The sequence below is a fragment of the Chinchilla lanigera genome, unplaced genomic scaffold (assembly GCF_000276665.1).
Source record: "Chinchilla lanigera isolate Chin_1 unplaced genomic scaffold, ChiLan1.0 scaffold00002, whole genome shotgun sequence".
NCBI lineage: Eukaryota > Metazoa > Chordata > Mammalia > Rodentia > Chinchillidae > Chinchilla > Chinchilla lanigera.
In genome coordinates this window covers 8,227,581-8,242,927 of record NW_004955403.1, presented here as the reverse complement: position 1 = coordinate 8,242,927, position 15,347 = coordinate 8,227,581, and the positions used below count along the sequence as shown (strand labels likewise).

General features: G+C 34.9%; 1 protein-coding gene across 2 annotated transcripts in view; it reads left to right on the top strand.

The window, feature by feature from the left end:
* Gls (glutaminase) overlaps positions 1–15,347 on the top strand; it is a 66,162-nt gene that overhangs the window by 18,475 nt on the left and 32,340 nt on the right. The window contains exons 4-11 of one of the 2 annotated variants that reach the window (XM_013512252.1): positions 800–833; positions 1,613–1,645; positions 1,732–1,790; positions 4,141–4,207; positions 5,119–5,169; positions 6,357–6,533; positions 9,333–9,464; positions 10,383–10,475. In XM_013512252.1, coding sequence (XP_013367706.1) covers positions 800–833; positions 1,613–1,645; positions 1,732–1,790; positions 4,141–4,207; positions 5,119–5,169; positions 6,357–6,533; positions 9,333–9,464; positions 10,383–10,475 — 646 coding nt within the window. The remainder of the gene's footprint in view (positions 1–799; positions 834–1,612; positions 1,646–1,731; positions 1,791–4,140; positions 4,208–5,118; positions 5,170–6,356; positions 6,534–9,332; positions 9,465–10,382; positions 10,476–15,347) is intronic. The other variant, XM_005373298.1, reaches the window with a different exon arrangement.

Below are 15,347 nucleotides of genomic sequence, written 5' to 3'. Positions count from 1 at the left end.
AGAGAAAGACAGATGAGAAATGTTTGCAGTAATATGAAAACTACTATTGTACTCAGTGGATCCACTGGTTGACACTTTTTTTTTTTTTTTTTTGTTTTTCTCCGGTACCGGGAACCGAACTCACGACCTTGCACTTGCCAGGCAGGTTTTTTTTTTTTTTTTTTTTTTTTGTGCTTTTTCCAAGGTTGAAAAGGTTTTTGTGGCTTAAATGTTGTTACATATTTTACAGCATTAGGATCTATGGAATATTTTGACAACTGCAACAGTTCAATGAAGTTGGTAATTTCTTCTTTTAATTATTTTTCATTGAACAGCTTTGGAGTTACATTTCTACATTTTGATTTTTAATATAAGAAAATAAAGCTTAAAATATGTCAAAGGATGCTTTAGTGAGAATATATAGGGATTATAATCTGGCTGGTACTAAATTATCTTATTTTTGTTAATGCTTCATTTTGATGAAATAATGTGGTGTTCTTCCAGTTACTATTTTTATGTGGGCCTGAACTTGTTAAATAAATTGATTTGTAAGGTTTCACCTGCTAACCACCCATACCCTGATCTTCTCAAATGGAGAACAAACCTACCTTTATTCAGTTAAATAACAATCTGGAAAAAGTGCCCCTCACTCCTACCCCTGCACCCATAGTAACATTTTAAAGTGGAACGTTTTAGATTTTTTTAGGGTAAATCATTGTTTTTAAAGACTAGTGGTCAAATTATTTTAAGTCTGTTTTAGAAATTAGAGATGTATTGTTTCTATTGGGTGCATATCACCAATTAATACGTTTGATTTCAGATCTACAACTTACTGCTTTGTAAACTTCGCCGAGGTAAAATGAAACCATTTGGCTACTTGAACTGATCTACATTACATAGGTTTTTTTCCTAATGACATTTGAAGTAGATAACATGTCAGAAATAGAAGTGAATGAAACAATACATCCTCCACACTCTGAATTGGCATAATGCTAAATATACTTGTAGCTAATTTCTTAGAGACTATGAACTGCAACATTTTTTAGTTGAAGCCTTGTTGTACAAGGAGAGATATTAAGGACAGAGCTTTCTCCACACTAAAATGTATCCAGAATGTTTGCCTATTCTAGAATTCTAAAGGATCAGTCAGTTTTGCATTGTAACTCATTTTTCTAACTCAATTAATATTGGCGTATGGGTTTTCTTAAAAAATACAGATTGTTCTCGAGAATAATGACATATATATAGTTTTTTAAGGGTGAAACTTTATTTTAAGTTTTTTAAAATACAAAACTACCATTCGTATTAGCAGATTATGTGGTGGCATGGATGATACAAGGATTTGGGGGTTACTTGTGTTTAAAATTATGTAACTTCGGGTTGAGTAAAATTATACTTAAAATAAAGCATTCCCTTTGTAATTTTGATTTTTTTCCTCAATTTATAGATGTTAAAGAACACATAAAAAAGTTTAAATATTAAATTACTCTAGAAGTATTTTCTAGATTTAAAAGTACTAATGCATTCTATTAATAATAATGGTAGCAGTTTGAAATTTTGTTATTACATTATCTTAAAACTTAACTATGGTGGCGTCTATAGTAACATATTTATGTCTCTGATTTCTTTGCAGCAAGGAGTAAACAATGCTGAGAAATTTGACTATGTAAGTGCAACATAGAGTTCTGTTTATGCTGTATTGCTTGTATATTTGTCTTATGTTTACTAATACTTTCTAATTTTGGTTCATAGGTGATGCAGTTTTTGAATAAGATGGCTGGTAATGAATATGTTGGATTCAGTAATGCCACGTGAGTCTAATTTGTAACTTAGGCTTTTTTAGTTGGTCAAAACTCTTTAACAAAAACTCTAGATTTTACAGTTTTGTTTTCACTATTGCTTTGTTACTTCTCCTGTGTACACGTGAATATTTACTGTTTTTAGAATTAATGTGCTCTCTATTAGTCCTCAGACTGATTTCTGTGAAAATTACCTAAAATTTCGTCACTAGAGAAAAATCATTTCTAAGTTACGCAACAGGAACATTTAAAAATGTTAGTTTTAATAAATTTATTTTCTCTGCACATATAAGCAGAAACCCCAATTTACCTCAAATTACTGGGGCTCAATTTTCTTGCCTGATACTTCCCTTTATCTCTGTCCCTAGCTAATTTGATTTTTGCCCCTATTTTGAATTTTGAAGTTTGTAATCTAGAGAAAATTTGAAAGATTGAACGATGAATATGTGATATCTTTCACCTAGCTATTTTTTGATTAATACTTAGTCTCGTTTGTTTTTTCTGTCTTCCTCTCTAGATAGATAAAAATGTGTTTTTCCATGCACATATATGTAATCTACATGTACAGAGATTTTTTTGCTCAGTCATTTGAAACATTTGTAGATAGCGTGACACTTCACCCTTGAATCACCTAGCATGTATGTCCTGAGAATAGGACATTATCCTACATGACCACAGTACCAGTGACACGTCCAAGAATGTTAATTTAAAAATATGGCAGTAGTCAATATGTAAATGTTCCCAGCTGTCCCCTTAGTGGCTTTTATAGCTTTTATTCGAAGATTTATGCTTTATATTTGTTATTGTGTAAGAAAATAGTCACCCTTAGATCTTTGCTTTTTAGAAATTTTGTTAAAGGGATTTTTGTTTGTGGGTTTGGTTTTTTTAAAGCTCTACAGTTTCATAGAGCAAGACTGACTTGGCTTGTCTCTGTAGGTCCACACAGTAAATATCAGGCTTGTGGGCTTCCAGGTCTTGGTTGGAGCTATGTAGTTCTGCTCATCAGCCTGAGTATCTTCCCCAGAAAGTTTTCAGGAATCTCATCTCACCTTTTCTGTGTTCTCAATAAAACAAGTTCTGTGTTCTGTTGAGCTTATTCTGTCCCGACCCCATCAGTTCCTTCAGAACAGGGTTGGGTTGTGTCTCCCACTTCAGTTCTGTGTCTGTTATCTAGCACATGAGGTAGTGTTGGATAAATTGAACTATGTGCAAAAGCACTGATAATTGTGAGTAGTTAATCCTTTCATCTGCACCATGTTGATATTTTTTTAAATCATGGCAAGTTAACATGACTCCACTTCCAATATTTTTCTGATCGTGAAAGCGTTAAAATGCAGTTAGAAGGGGCTGTGCATGCCATTAATGCAGAGCGCCGCCCGCTGGTCCTGCACAACGAGCAGTCTTCTGTCTCGTGCAGTATGTCCACGTCAAAGTCCTTTTCTCACGGATTGTGCTGTGGGGGTCTCACGTCCGTGCTGTCATCCTCTCAGTAAGCCACGCTTGGAGTCCAGGCTTGGTCCCAGACCTTACCTGCCGCCTCCGCTTCCTCTCAGCGCAGAAGACTTAGCCAGCTGCTTGCTTGCTGTTGTACTCCCTTCCCTTCCTGTCCCTACCGCCTGCCTCTTGGCTCTCATTCTGTAATAGAACACCAAGTAGAACACCCAGTTTTTTTCTTTCTCCCCTTTGAAACTCATGTCAGTGTTACCCTTAGAAAATATAACTCGGGCAACTAACTTTGTGTACCGTCAGGCACCATTATTTTTTTTGCCATTCACTGACCTTCATTTGGTCCCAGTCTTCTCTGCCAGTTTGATGTTTCTCCATTCTTCTCCACCTACTTTTTCCCAGATACATCAGATTAGGTGCTTTTACAGTGACTTCTTCTGTCTTTTGTACTTTCATAACTTTGTTCTTGCTGCATAGAACCTGCCACTGCCTAGGTTTCCCCTGAAATCGCTTCAGCCTGTGAGTCATCAGTATCCACAATATGAGTCCCTCCTTCACTGAAAGCTCCATGGAATCACCAAGTTAGAATTAACTGTTGCATGTACTTTTAGGGAGGCCAGAGGATTCTATAAATTTTCAGTGTATTTTAATGGTAAAATACTTGAGAATTTAAAAATTACGTACTGTGAGTGTATAAAATGTGAAGGTTAAAAAAAAGACCTGAATTTTTATAGCTGAGAAAATTCAAACCAGGAACACTACCATTTAAATGACTTGCCCAGGGCACGTGAAAGCCTTGTGACAGAATAGCGCTTAGCACTCAGCAGTCCGTGTTCTTTATACTGCCCTTTGCTGTGCAAATTAAAGAAACATCGTTCTTCTATGGAAAGTAAATAGCAGATTTTTTTTCTTCTAGGTTTCAGTCTGAAAGAGAAAGTGGAGATCGAAATTTTGCAATAGGATACTACTTGAAAGAAAAGAAGGTCTTTAAATTGTTTCTATTTCAGATTATTCCTTGTTTACTAAAGTATGATGGCATATGCAGTGATATCTCAGTTCTCAGACAGCTCCAAGATTAAACTTTCCACCACTCAAACAGCAAAGTTAAAAAAGAAAACAACTGCTCTTTGTTGAAACTTTCTTTGATCAAAGCTGATCAAAAATCTGACTTGACAAAACCTGCCCCACCTTACCGCTGACAGGAAGGGGCGGCTGATGGCTGACTCTGAGCACCCCTCCTGCCCAGACAGCATATAGTGCTCGTGGAATCGGTGGGCCTCAGAATCAGTTTTTTGATTATTCATTATTTCTTATGGGGAAGACATGTTCAGTTCCCAAATTTTTCAGTGTTTGAACACAAATTTGGAGTGAATTGAATTTGACAACTGAGGTATCACACACTAAGAACTTAACAATGGCCTTTGAGTAACTAGTTTTTACTACTGAAAATCCAGAAGATTTGCAAAGCTCTCTTGAGTCAGTTTTACCAAATCGTTAATGTTACTGTTAAATTGCTTTGTATCTGGCAGTATCCAAATATTTGAGTCTTTATGTTAATGCACATTCTGCTTGAGGTTTAGTACTTTTTAAAGAAGCCTGATTGCTGTTGATTACTGTTAATTTTTAACATTTTCAGTAGCTAATCCAGTAATTGATTTATGAATTTGAATTATTTTCGCTGAAATTAGTATCTGGAAATTCATATACTGTAATGTAATGTAATTTTACTTTATTATTTAATTTCATGTTAGCACTCTTCTATACATCAAACTGTTCTAAATTAAAATGAAATGCTGTATATTTTTTAAACTTAATCGTAACATAGTCTCATTTATCCATGAGTATACTTTTTTCCTGTGTGCCTATATTTTAAATTACTTTTGTGCTTTTTCAGTGTTTTCCAGAAGGTACAGACATGGTGGGCATCCTGGACTTCTATTTCCAGGTAATTTACTTTAATTGTCCAAATTGTATATATAAATAGGTGTGCCACATTTTGCAAAATAAAGATGTCTCTGAAATTTTGACTCTAGGCCATTGACTTTAAAAAATACCTTTTGAAAGGCAGTTTCATGTCTGTATCTTCTAAAAATTGATGCCTCAGATTAGAACAGGAAAAAATTTCTCAAAATACAGGAAATGATGTATAGTACTGGAAACACTCTTCTAATTACAAACCACGCTCTGTTTTATACTTTGGGAGAAGCTATTTCTCTATCAGTGTTCATATTCAGCGTTTTGAAATGTCAGTTTCTTAGCTGATTTGCAGTCTTCTGTAATCTTCACTACTGCTCTGTCCTAGGTTAATTGCTGCTAGGAGGCTAATTGCTTAGCTGGTGTGGTGCATTTCCTTCTGAGTGAGCGTAGTTGTTAGTACTACCCTGGAGCTCGAGACAGACCATGCCGTAAGCTGTTGTGTACACACCTCAGTTCAGTGCTGCCTGTTGGAGACCGCCAAAATTTCAGTTACTCCTATGTGTGAATTTGAAATGTTGAAATTTAAATTTAAACAATGAAATTTAAGTCATCTTTCTTTGAGAAAGTTTTTCATGATTAAGTCAATTTTAAATGCTTTTGCTTGCTATACTGGGACAGTGTAGCAAGGAGATTCTGTGGTTCTGGAGAAATAGAATTTTTTTTAATATCAATAAACATGGATGCTGAGCTTTGTTACAGGTGAAATGTCAAGAATTTTAGCATTTTTCCCCTCTAAGATGGTGATTTCTCATGTAGATATTTATAATGATGCTACTGTGTGTTGCTTTGTCTGAAAAGTGTATCGATGGCTTGCTTTTTCCTGGTGTGTTAAAAATACTTACACTTCTGCTTTCCAAGAAAGCATTAATATTTAAGCATATATGAATATCACATAAGGCAGTAACAAATCCTAGTGTTTAGGAGCTGGCTCATGCAAGCCTAGTTCTTGTTAAAACGCTAAATTATAAAGGGGCAAAGAGCTTTGGTCTCCCAAAATCTTTGGCATGTCATCAAGTTATATTACACTCATCCCTTTGCAAGAAATATTTCAGATCTGTGTGAAATGCCAAATCCAATAGGTTATCTTAAAAGGTACCTGTAACGTGAAAATGATCGGAGCCCAGAATTTCAGTGTTCACCATTTTCCTTGCTCAGCTCTGCTCCATTGAAGTGACTTGTGAGTCAGCCAGCGTGATGGCGGCAACCCTGGCGAATGGTGGCTTTTGCCCGATCTCTGGTGAGAGAGTCCTGAGTCCTGAAGCTGTTCGAAACACACTGAGTTTGATGCATTCCTGTGGCATGTATGATTTCTCAGGGCAGTTCGCTTTTCATGTAAGTGTTTATTAGTCTTAATTTTCACAAACAAGAAGCTAGTCTGGACCAGTTCTTTTAAAAATACAGTTTGAACTTTGCTCCTAAAGCTGTATATTAATTTTTGAAAGAGAGGCTTGTTTTAAGGTTAATCTTTTACAAATTGGTAAGGAATAGAGTTAAATTGTCTACCAGATGTTCTTGAAAACTTGGAATTTTAATTTACATAGAAGCTGTTCTTGAGGCGTTTCAGCGTGCAAGGTTAGTATAGACTGTCTGCTTTTGCTTGTTAATACTCAGCATTATGGGGATTACATACTTCAAAAACCCTTCCAGTTGAAAAAGAGGGCATAGATACAGTGTTTAACATCTTTGGTTACAGCCACAGATGTTTCAAAGGATGTAAAGTTTTGTTAAACCTTAAAAATGTACTTCCGGTTCGGTCACACGCTGGTGGCTTGTGGGTGTTCAGTACAGGCCTCTCTTATGTCACCCTGTTCGTGCCGTGTCGTGATGCCCTTTAAAAACTTGTTTCATTTTAGAAATTTTCAAGTATACTGAGCTTGAAAAATAATTATGAATTTTTGACAAATCTGGCTCCATCTATATGCACACTTCCTCCACGTAACAGTACCATTACTATATGTGAAAAACTTGCATATAAAACACTACTTTGTTTTGTTTTATTTAAAAACACTAATAGCATTAATTTCGTATCACTGCTACATTTAATATCAACATATTTAGCATTCATATTTCCTGGGTCATTTTATAAATTATGATTATGTTACAGTTTCAGACTTAGGGTGCATGCGGCCGGGAATATAGCTCAGTGGCACAAGTGCCTGCCTGGGAAGCGCAAGGTTCTCAGTTCGATTTCCTGCACCAAAAAAAAAACAAAACAGACTTAGGGTGCATGGAAAGACTATACATTGAGATTGGTGTCTCTCTTTAATCTACAGATCTCCTTTTAGTCTCTTTCTTATTGAAAACACTGCGTCTTTTATCCTGTATAATTTCTCAGTGTTTAGATTTTGCTGATTACATCCACTTCTGTTGTCCTTTGTATTTTTCTTGTAAATTGTTAGATCCAAATCAGGAGGTAGGGTTTTTGTTCGCTTATTTTGCTTAGTTTTGTGCAAGGTTGCCTCATTGGTTTACATTTGTCAAGAGGTACTTCATAGTCAGGCTGAGTTGGCACATACCTATAGTCAGTACTCTGGAAGGCTGAGGCAGGAGGATTGCAAATTCCAGCCCAATCTGGGCAGTTTATCAAGATCTTGTCTCCACATGAAAAAATAAAAGTGCTGGGGATGTAGCTCAGTATGAAGGTCAGATTCAATCCCCAGTACTGCTAAAAAAAGAGAGAAGTACTTAATGTCTAAATGTCAGCCGCTAATAAACACCAACTATCCTGAGGATACTAATTTGCCTTTCATCATAATGGTTGCCAGGTTTTGCATATAAGCCTTTTTGAAGCACACTGATTTGAATTACGATTTGTCTTATTCCTCAGAGCTTTCTCAGATAGTACAATATACCTAGAAAATCTTTTAAGACCATACAATTTGTCATTATTTATAGTTATAAATTTTTTTTAAAATAACTTCTTACATAAAAGCAATGCATGCTTATTTTAGCAGAGTTAGAAAATTAGTCAAGAATAAAATGAAAGTATCCATAACCCCACAGTTTAAATGTGACTACTTTAACTTCTTAGAATGTATCTTTCAAAATTTTTTCTATATTCTAATGTATCCCAAACTGTCACTGATCATTCAAGAGAAGCAAATTAAAACAACTCTGGGATTCCTTCCCACCCTGGAAAGAATGGTTATTATCAAGAAATCAAATCAATAACAAATGCTGGAGGGGCTGTGCGGAAAAAGGAGCCCTTCTCCACTATTGGCAACGTAGACTGGTATAACCACTGAGGACGTCAGTGTGGAGATTCCTCAAAAAACTAGGATTGGAGATCCCATTTGACCCAGCTATTCCCCTTCTGGGTATCTTCCCAGAAGGATTAAAAACATTGTACCACAGTGATAGATGTTCACCCATGTTTATAGCAGCACAATTTATAATACCTAGATCTTGGAAACAACCCAAATGCCCATCAACTGAGGGGTGGATAAAAAAGATGTGGTCTTATTTTATCATGGAATATTACTCAGCCATAAAGAAGGGTAAACAGGAGACTGTTATAGGTAAATGGATGAAACTAGAGACCATACTTGTAAGTGAAATAAACCAGTCATAAGTGTGTAAAGATCGTATTGTCTCCCTAGTGTGAGAAGCTGAAAGAGTAAATAAGATCCAAAGTGTAAAATAGATTATTGTAAAAGGGGAAGAAACTTAAAAAGGAAAGAGAAACTGGTTTGGGGGAATGGAGAAAAGAAGGAAGGGAAAAGCAAAAGGAAAAAATATATATATGTGTAGTTAAGATAGTTATGCTACTATTTCTCTTAGTTCGTTGAAAAGGTGGGTTTGTGCTAATATTGTTTGGACAATTAAATGCTGATATCTTGTACTCTGAATAACTAATTTAAATATAACAATATGCAACGTATGAACCATTGTTACCCCCTTACATTGTTTTGGAAATTTTTTGTTTTTTCTTTAAAATTTAAAAAAAATCAAACTTTTATAACTTGTCCTTTTTATTTACTATATTAAAAACAAGTTGATAAATATTTGCCTACATTTTTTTGCAGAAATTCTCTTGCCTGTATTTATGTCATGATTTTTTAGCCAATTCCCTAATGGTAGACATGACAGTTTTCATTTACATGAGTCTCTATTTTACTGTGTTATTTTTAGGTTGGTCTTCCTGCAAAATCTGGAGTTGCTGGAGGCATTCTTTTAGTTGTCCCCAATGTCATGGGCATGATGTGCTGGTCTCCTCCTCTGGACAAGATGGGCAACAGTGTTAAAGGAATTCACTTCTGTCATGTAAGTCTGTGTTCTTAATAAAGTAAAGACCATAGAAGACGAGCCAGCTGCTGATTCCATTTTCCATAGCTCACTGACTTGGTACTCAGCCTGCCTGTGTACCTGGATAGCCAAGGGAGAAGCTCGGAGGAATACAGGTGGTTCCCATTCGGTTGTTCTCACAAAGCATTACATTTGTTTGATGTTTATGCTTTAATTTCTATGATTGCAATTAATTTGGTTTTCAAAACCAACAAAAGAGAAGTAATTTAAAATCAAAACATTTTAAGAATTACAGTTTATTATATCATCTTTAATGTGAATAGTTTAATGTATTTACTACCTTTAAAAATCTTTAAGGAAATATGCAAATAAAAATAAAATTTAAAAATGTTACTTACTCTTGATTAGTTCAGTACTGTGTTTTCATACCAGTTCTTGCTCATATTTCAGGTTCTGATTTTATTTACATTTATTGCTTCGTAGAGTTTATATTAAGTACCAGTATATCTTCTGCAGACTTTTCAATTAAAATTGTTACTTATTATTTAGTCTTTCATATCTTACAAAAATTAGAGAATAACATTGGCTTATATATAAATTGTGAAAGATTGTAACAAGCTTACTTACATTTCACCGTACTTTATACTTATTTCATAGAAGAATTCTTTCATGTAGCTTGTTACTGTAGACCCCCTTAGAGGGGGAAAGAGAATTTGAGTGGTTAAGCCCTAGAGTTAGCTGGTCAGAATGCGCTCACAGCTTGTACCTTACTCTGATTTCAGTCTTCCTGGTGCATTGTGGGCTTGATTAGCATGCAGTGGTGTTTCTATGACATAATAGTTGATCTGGACAGGAATAAGCATAGTTCATTAAAATGTGAGCACTTAGCAACTGAATAGCTAATATCTTATACGTGTTCCCTATAACTTTTTACAGGATCTTGTTTCTTTGTGTAATTTCCATAACTATGATAATTTGAGACACTTTGCAAAAAAGCTTGATCCTCGAAGAGAAGGTGGTGATCAAAGGGTAAGCCAGATTCTTTCTTAGTTTATTCTGTAGCATTCTTTTAAGAGGGAGAAAGTGAGACTTGGCTGTTGAAGTAAAGTTTGAGTTTGATAGTGGTCTCTTGTTTTTGCCAGTCTTGAACGAGTGTAAACAAATTGATACCTTAATCCTGGATCACTAGTACAAGGTATTAAATATTGTTTTGTTATTTAAATTGGAAGTAGCCTAAGGGCAGTGGCTGTTTTCTGCTGTTTTAAGCAAGTTTTAGAATTGATTCTGTTAAAAGAAGACATTAGAATGTGCTACCTGTTATATTAAAAAGAAAGCCTTATTTTTACTCTATTTGTAGTGACAGTTTTTAATTGAAGTTATATTTAACTTATTGCTTACTTGTGGATGGATGACTAAATAAATGGGAAGGTATTATATATTGACGACAGACGTTGTAAAGCCTCAACATATTTTATGTTGAAGAGTAAACATTTTTTTAGAACGAGTGTTTAATGCAGTATTCCTCATACTCTTTAAAATACTCTATTGTTACTGTTCGGCTTCATATTATATATACATACACACACACATACATGTGCGTGTATATTTTTGGAGCTATTTTCACTGGACCAGGGGGCTCGTGTTGAGAATAATAATTCAATTCCTTTGCATCCCACATGGAAAATGTTTATGGTAACATAACCTGTTATGCTTGATGCACTTGTAAGTAGTGAATACTTTACATACAGAGTACATTTTTGTTAGTGCCAAACTAAATTTTTTTGTTTGATCAATCAAAGTAACTTGTGGTAACAGAGGATTTTGCAAAGCCGACAGAGTAGGACTTGGTGGGCGTCAGTGGGAGTAACGTGGAGCAAGATACCTGATGGCAGGGGGTGGAAATGTTACCAGGTTGTCGTAACGTTCATCGACAAATACCATTTTATAGCTTGGACCTTTCTTCACCCAAGTGCACTAATTATGTATGTTGCTTGAACAACTAGCATTCCTTTGGACCATTGGACTATGAAAGTCTCCAACAAGAACTTGCTTTAAAAGAGACAGTATGGAAAAAAGTGTCACCTGAGTCAAATGAGGACATCTCCACAACTGTAGTGTATAGAATGGAAAGTCTGGGAGAGAAAAGCTAAAGAAATGGGTCCTAGTTTCAAAAGTTCTTCATTTAACCTTTCAACAAACATCTTAAGCTTTTTTGAAATATTTATTTGATTTTGTGTGTGTGTGTGTTCTCAACCGCGGGTGCTGGAACCACAAAACTTTCTTTCCCTTGTAATCTTTGTATGAAGATAATAGATTTAAAATGGATTTTTTGGTATTTAAGAGTACTTACAAGTTATGAAGCAAGTTTGCTTTATTTTTTAAAAATGCTATAAGGAAAATTATGAAAACTTTCTTCATGTAATTAAAATTTTAAATACATAGTCAGATAATTCCATTGTCATAACTTCTAAAACTCACAAATTGAATTCATAAGTTTCGTTGCAGTTTTTTTCTACTTTTAAAACCAACATGATGTTGATAGTGAAAATAGAAAGTGCTTATATGCTAAATACAAAGCTAAAAAGAGGCAGAATACAGTGGTACCTTGGTTCATGAAAGCTTTTGTTTGCAAACAGTTTGATTCTCAAACAAATGTCTAGCAACAATTTGCTTTTCTTTGTGAACTCTACATCTGGTGATATATATAACCATGGCCATCTTTCCCACATGAACACGAACACAGACATGGCCGTTTCCCCCAAAATCTTAGAGTAAATTAAGTTCATGGACCAAAGTTCCACTGTAATGAATCCCAAATTACTGTATTTAAAATAGCTGGTCATAAAATTAGCTTAAGTTTACATGTATGTCATTTTTAGTGATAGAATGGCTTTAAATTTTTAAAGATTAATTTAAAATTTTATCAAACTTTTAAGTAGATTTTCTTGCTTCATCACGTTGCAACTCCAGTGTTCTGTCAGAATTACCTATACAGGAAGGTCTTTAACCTGACTGAAACATTCCAGCCAAAGAATTTCAGGGGTGAGATACTGACATGTCTCATTGTTAAAAAGCTATAATGGTTAGTTAATCATTGGTTAGGAGAGACAGGGAGAGTCTTAAGTGTGGATTTTATTTTCATATTATCCACCTAGCTTTTTCTGTTATATTTAAGTATGAATGGAAACTTTTGATTTTTTTTTAGCTTTTAATAATTTTATTACCCTAATAATTTCATAGATGCTAATGAATATTTCTTTTGTGATAAATTATAACAAAGTTTGTTCTATTTGAACTATTATTAGAGAATTTAGAAAATGAGTTTAGTAAGTATGCTACCTAAAATATGTTAGATCTGAATCCTTTTGCTCGGTTATAAAAATGCAATATTGAGAATCAAAACTTGTTTTTAAAAGGAGAACCTAAGGTTCTACATAACCTGATGTCAAATAATTATGCACAGTATTTTGAAAATCTGTCTTGGCAAAGTGATTGTAAAGTTCTGTAAGGCCTATTCACACTTCTTCCTCCTGTGTGCGCCCCTCAGGGTGCCCCTGGAGCGGTGGCATGCATGCAGTCGGGTGGAGACTGTAAGAGCCACGTAGCAGAAGAGACTTCACTGGGTTTGTTACGTGCCAGTGCAAACGTAGACAGGGAAAATCTTACTCACATGAGGTCTTGAATTTGGGGACTGTGTTAGGAAAGAAGTTCCTTCCCAGAGGTGCTGGTCGAAAGCCTTTTGGGCTGACTTGTGTATAAATTTAAATCCCTAAGCCATTAACTTTTAGATTTTACCAAGGCCTTTATTTCCTTCAGTGATCCTCGATGGTCAGATGCGTATCTTACCTGGATGGTCTCAAGGGTTTGCCCGCTCTGCACCTGTGAGTGCTGTCAGCTTTCCGTTGGTTCCTCCAGGACCATTTGTGATTCACGTACTTGAATGCCTTAATTGAAAAAAAAGGTCTTGTTTTTTTCCCCACTATGCTCACAATTTTGGTATATTTTGCTATTTCATTCAGAGATTGGTCTTTATGAAATAAAGATTGTTTTTACATTGTGTGCATATATTTGTATAGATCTCAAAATTAGGTCAGTTTATGACACTTCGTATAACGTTGTAAAGGCTTAAATGCACACTTAGGAGGGAAGTACGGTTATGCAGGCGGCTGTGTTGAGAGCATGTTGTGAAGACCAAGCATTAGAAATGCTTGTAGGAAGTTATAAATGGGAGAAGAGGTAAGATGTTGTGAATAGGCCTACAACAAAAAGAAAAAACTTTGCCAGTTTTAAGGACACATTTTGATTCCTTCAGTATTCCTAGTATCTTTTCAAATAAAGTTATTGAAAAGTACCCAGTGTTGTTGGGTTTGATGTTGTGTGCCATTATTGATTCTTGATATTCAAGCATTTGCAAGATAGCATATTTGTTTTTCTTTTTTTCCTTTTTTTGCATCATTAACATTTCATTTGAAATGCGTATTCTTTCTAAAATACTTTGTTTTTAGCATAAATGTTGTGCATTTTATCTTAGTGTTTGGATTGAAACATTTGTGTTGTTCAGCTTTCTTTCATTTGCTTTGTATATTTAATAATGTACCTTTATTTTCCAGTTTGCCTTTTTGTATTGTACAATAAATTTATTTTAAGCTGATTTCATTGGTTTTTTTTTTTTATAAAAGCAACTCTAACCTTTTAAAAGTATGATAGATGGGATTTTAACTTAGAAATTATCCTTCATGAAGATAACTTTTCAATGTTCATTTTTTCTGGCTGCCTCAAAGTGAAACTAGAAATACTCCAAAGGGATTGATTTGATTTTTTTTTTAAATGCAGTATAGTATTGATGGATTTTTAGGGGGGAGTTTGTTTCCTATTGGTTGTAGCATTACTTGAATAAAGACTTTTTCCAAATATTATTGTTGTTTTTCCACTTGATAACTTGAGGAAAAGCCCTATTTCCAGGAAAAGCTTTTTCTGAGGAAGAATATGATATTCTTCACTGCTTAATTCATTTTATCCATTGTTGTCTTAACAGCAGGAAAAGCATTGTTAAATTGAGTGTTATAGGAATGATTTAGAATAAAACTTCCTCAGAATTTATACTGAGTGGAATGATACACAAAAAGTCACCTTCACTGCTTTCTTGTATGATTTAATTTTCAGAAGGAGCTTGGGTTTTTCCCTACAACCCTGGTCTTACAGTTCTTTATTTGATCAAATCTGCTATTCATATTCTAGAGATTGCTCAAATATATTGTTTTAAAACTTTGAAAGGGGAAATACTATTGTGTAGATTACTAAGGAGTTTCAGCATATATTGTGTGTGTACAGCAGTGTGTGATCACTTGCATTTTTTTAACCTATTGAAAGCAGAGAGAAAGGAGACTCAAGTGCCTGGTGCTCTTTATGTGACAGTGGCGTTTCTGTGTGTATGGGAGGAACTGCTGGCACACACTGATGATAAATGGTGGGAGTGCATTGCACGTGAAGGTGCTTGTGTATTTATCCCATCTATCTTCTAAATCTATCCCTGCTTTCCGCATACCATATTGTGTGCAAATAGTTCCAGGCCTTGCCATAAAAGAACCTTTTCTCTTGTTCCAAAATATATCTCAAAAGATTGTACTTAATTAAACTTGACTTTGAAGATTTATGCTTTCTATTGTTCCCGTTCCCATTCTTGCCAACACTGTCAGGGTAAAAAGTAATTAGCGATATTGGGGAACTCCTACAAAGAAAAGGCAGGAACATCTGATTGCATGTGAAGTCTGATTTTAAAACATTTCCCAGTATTTATTACGAAGAAGGATTGTGTTCATTTTAAAGCAAGTAGTGTATTTCTCAGACTGAGAGTTTACTTTGTGGAATTTTTTTTCTCCCTACAGTGCTAGAAATTGAAGC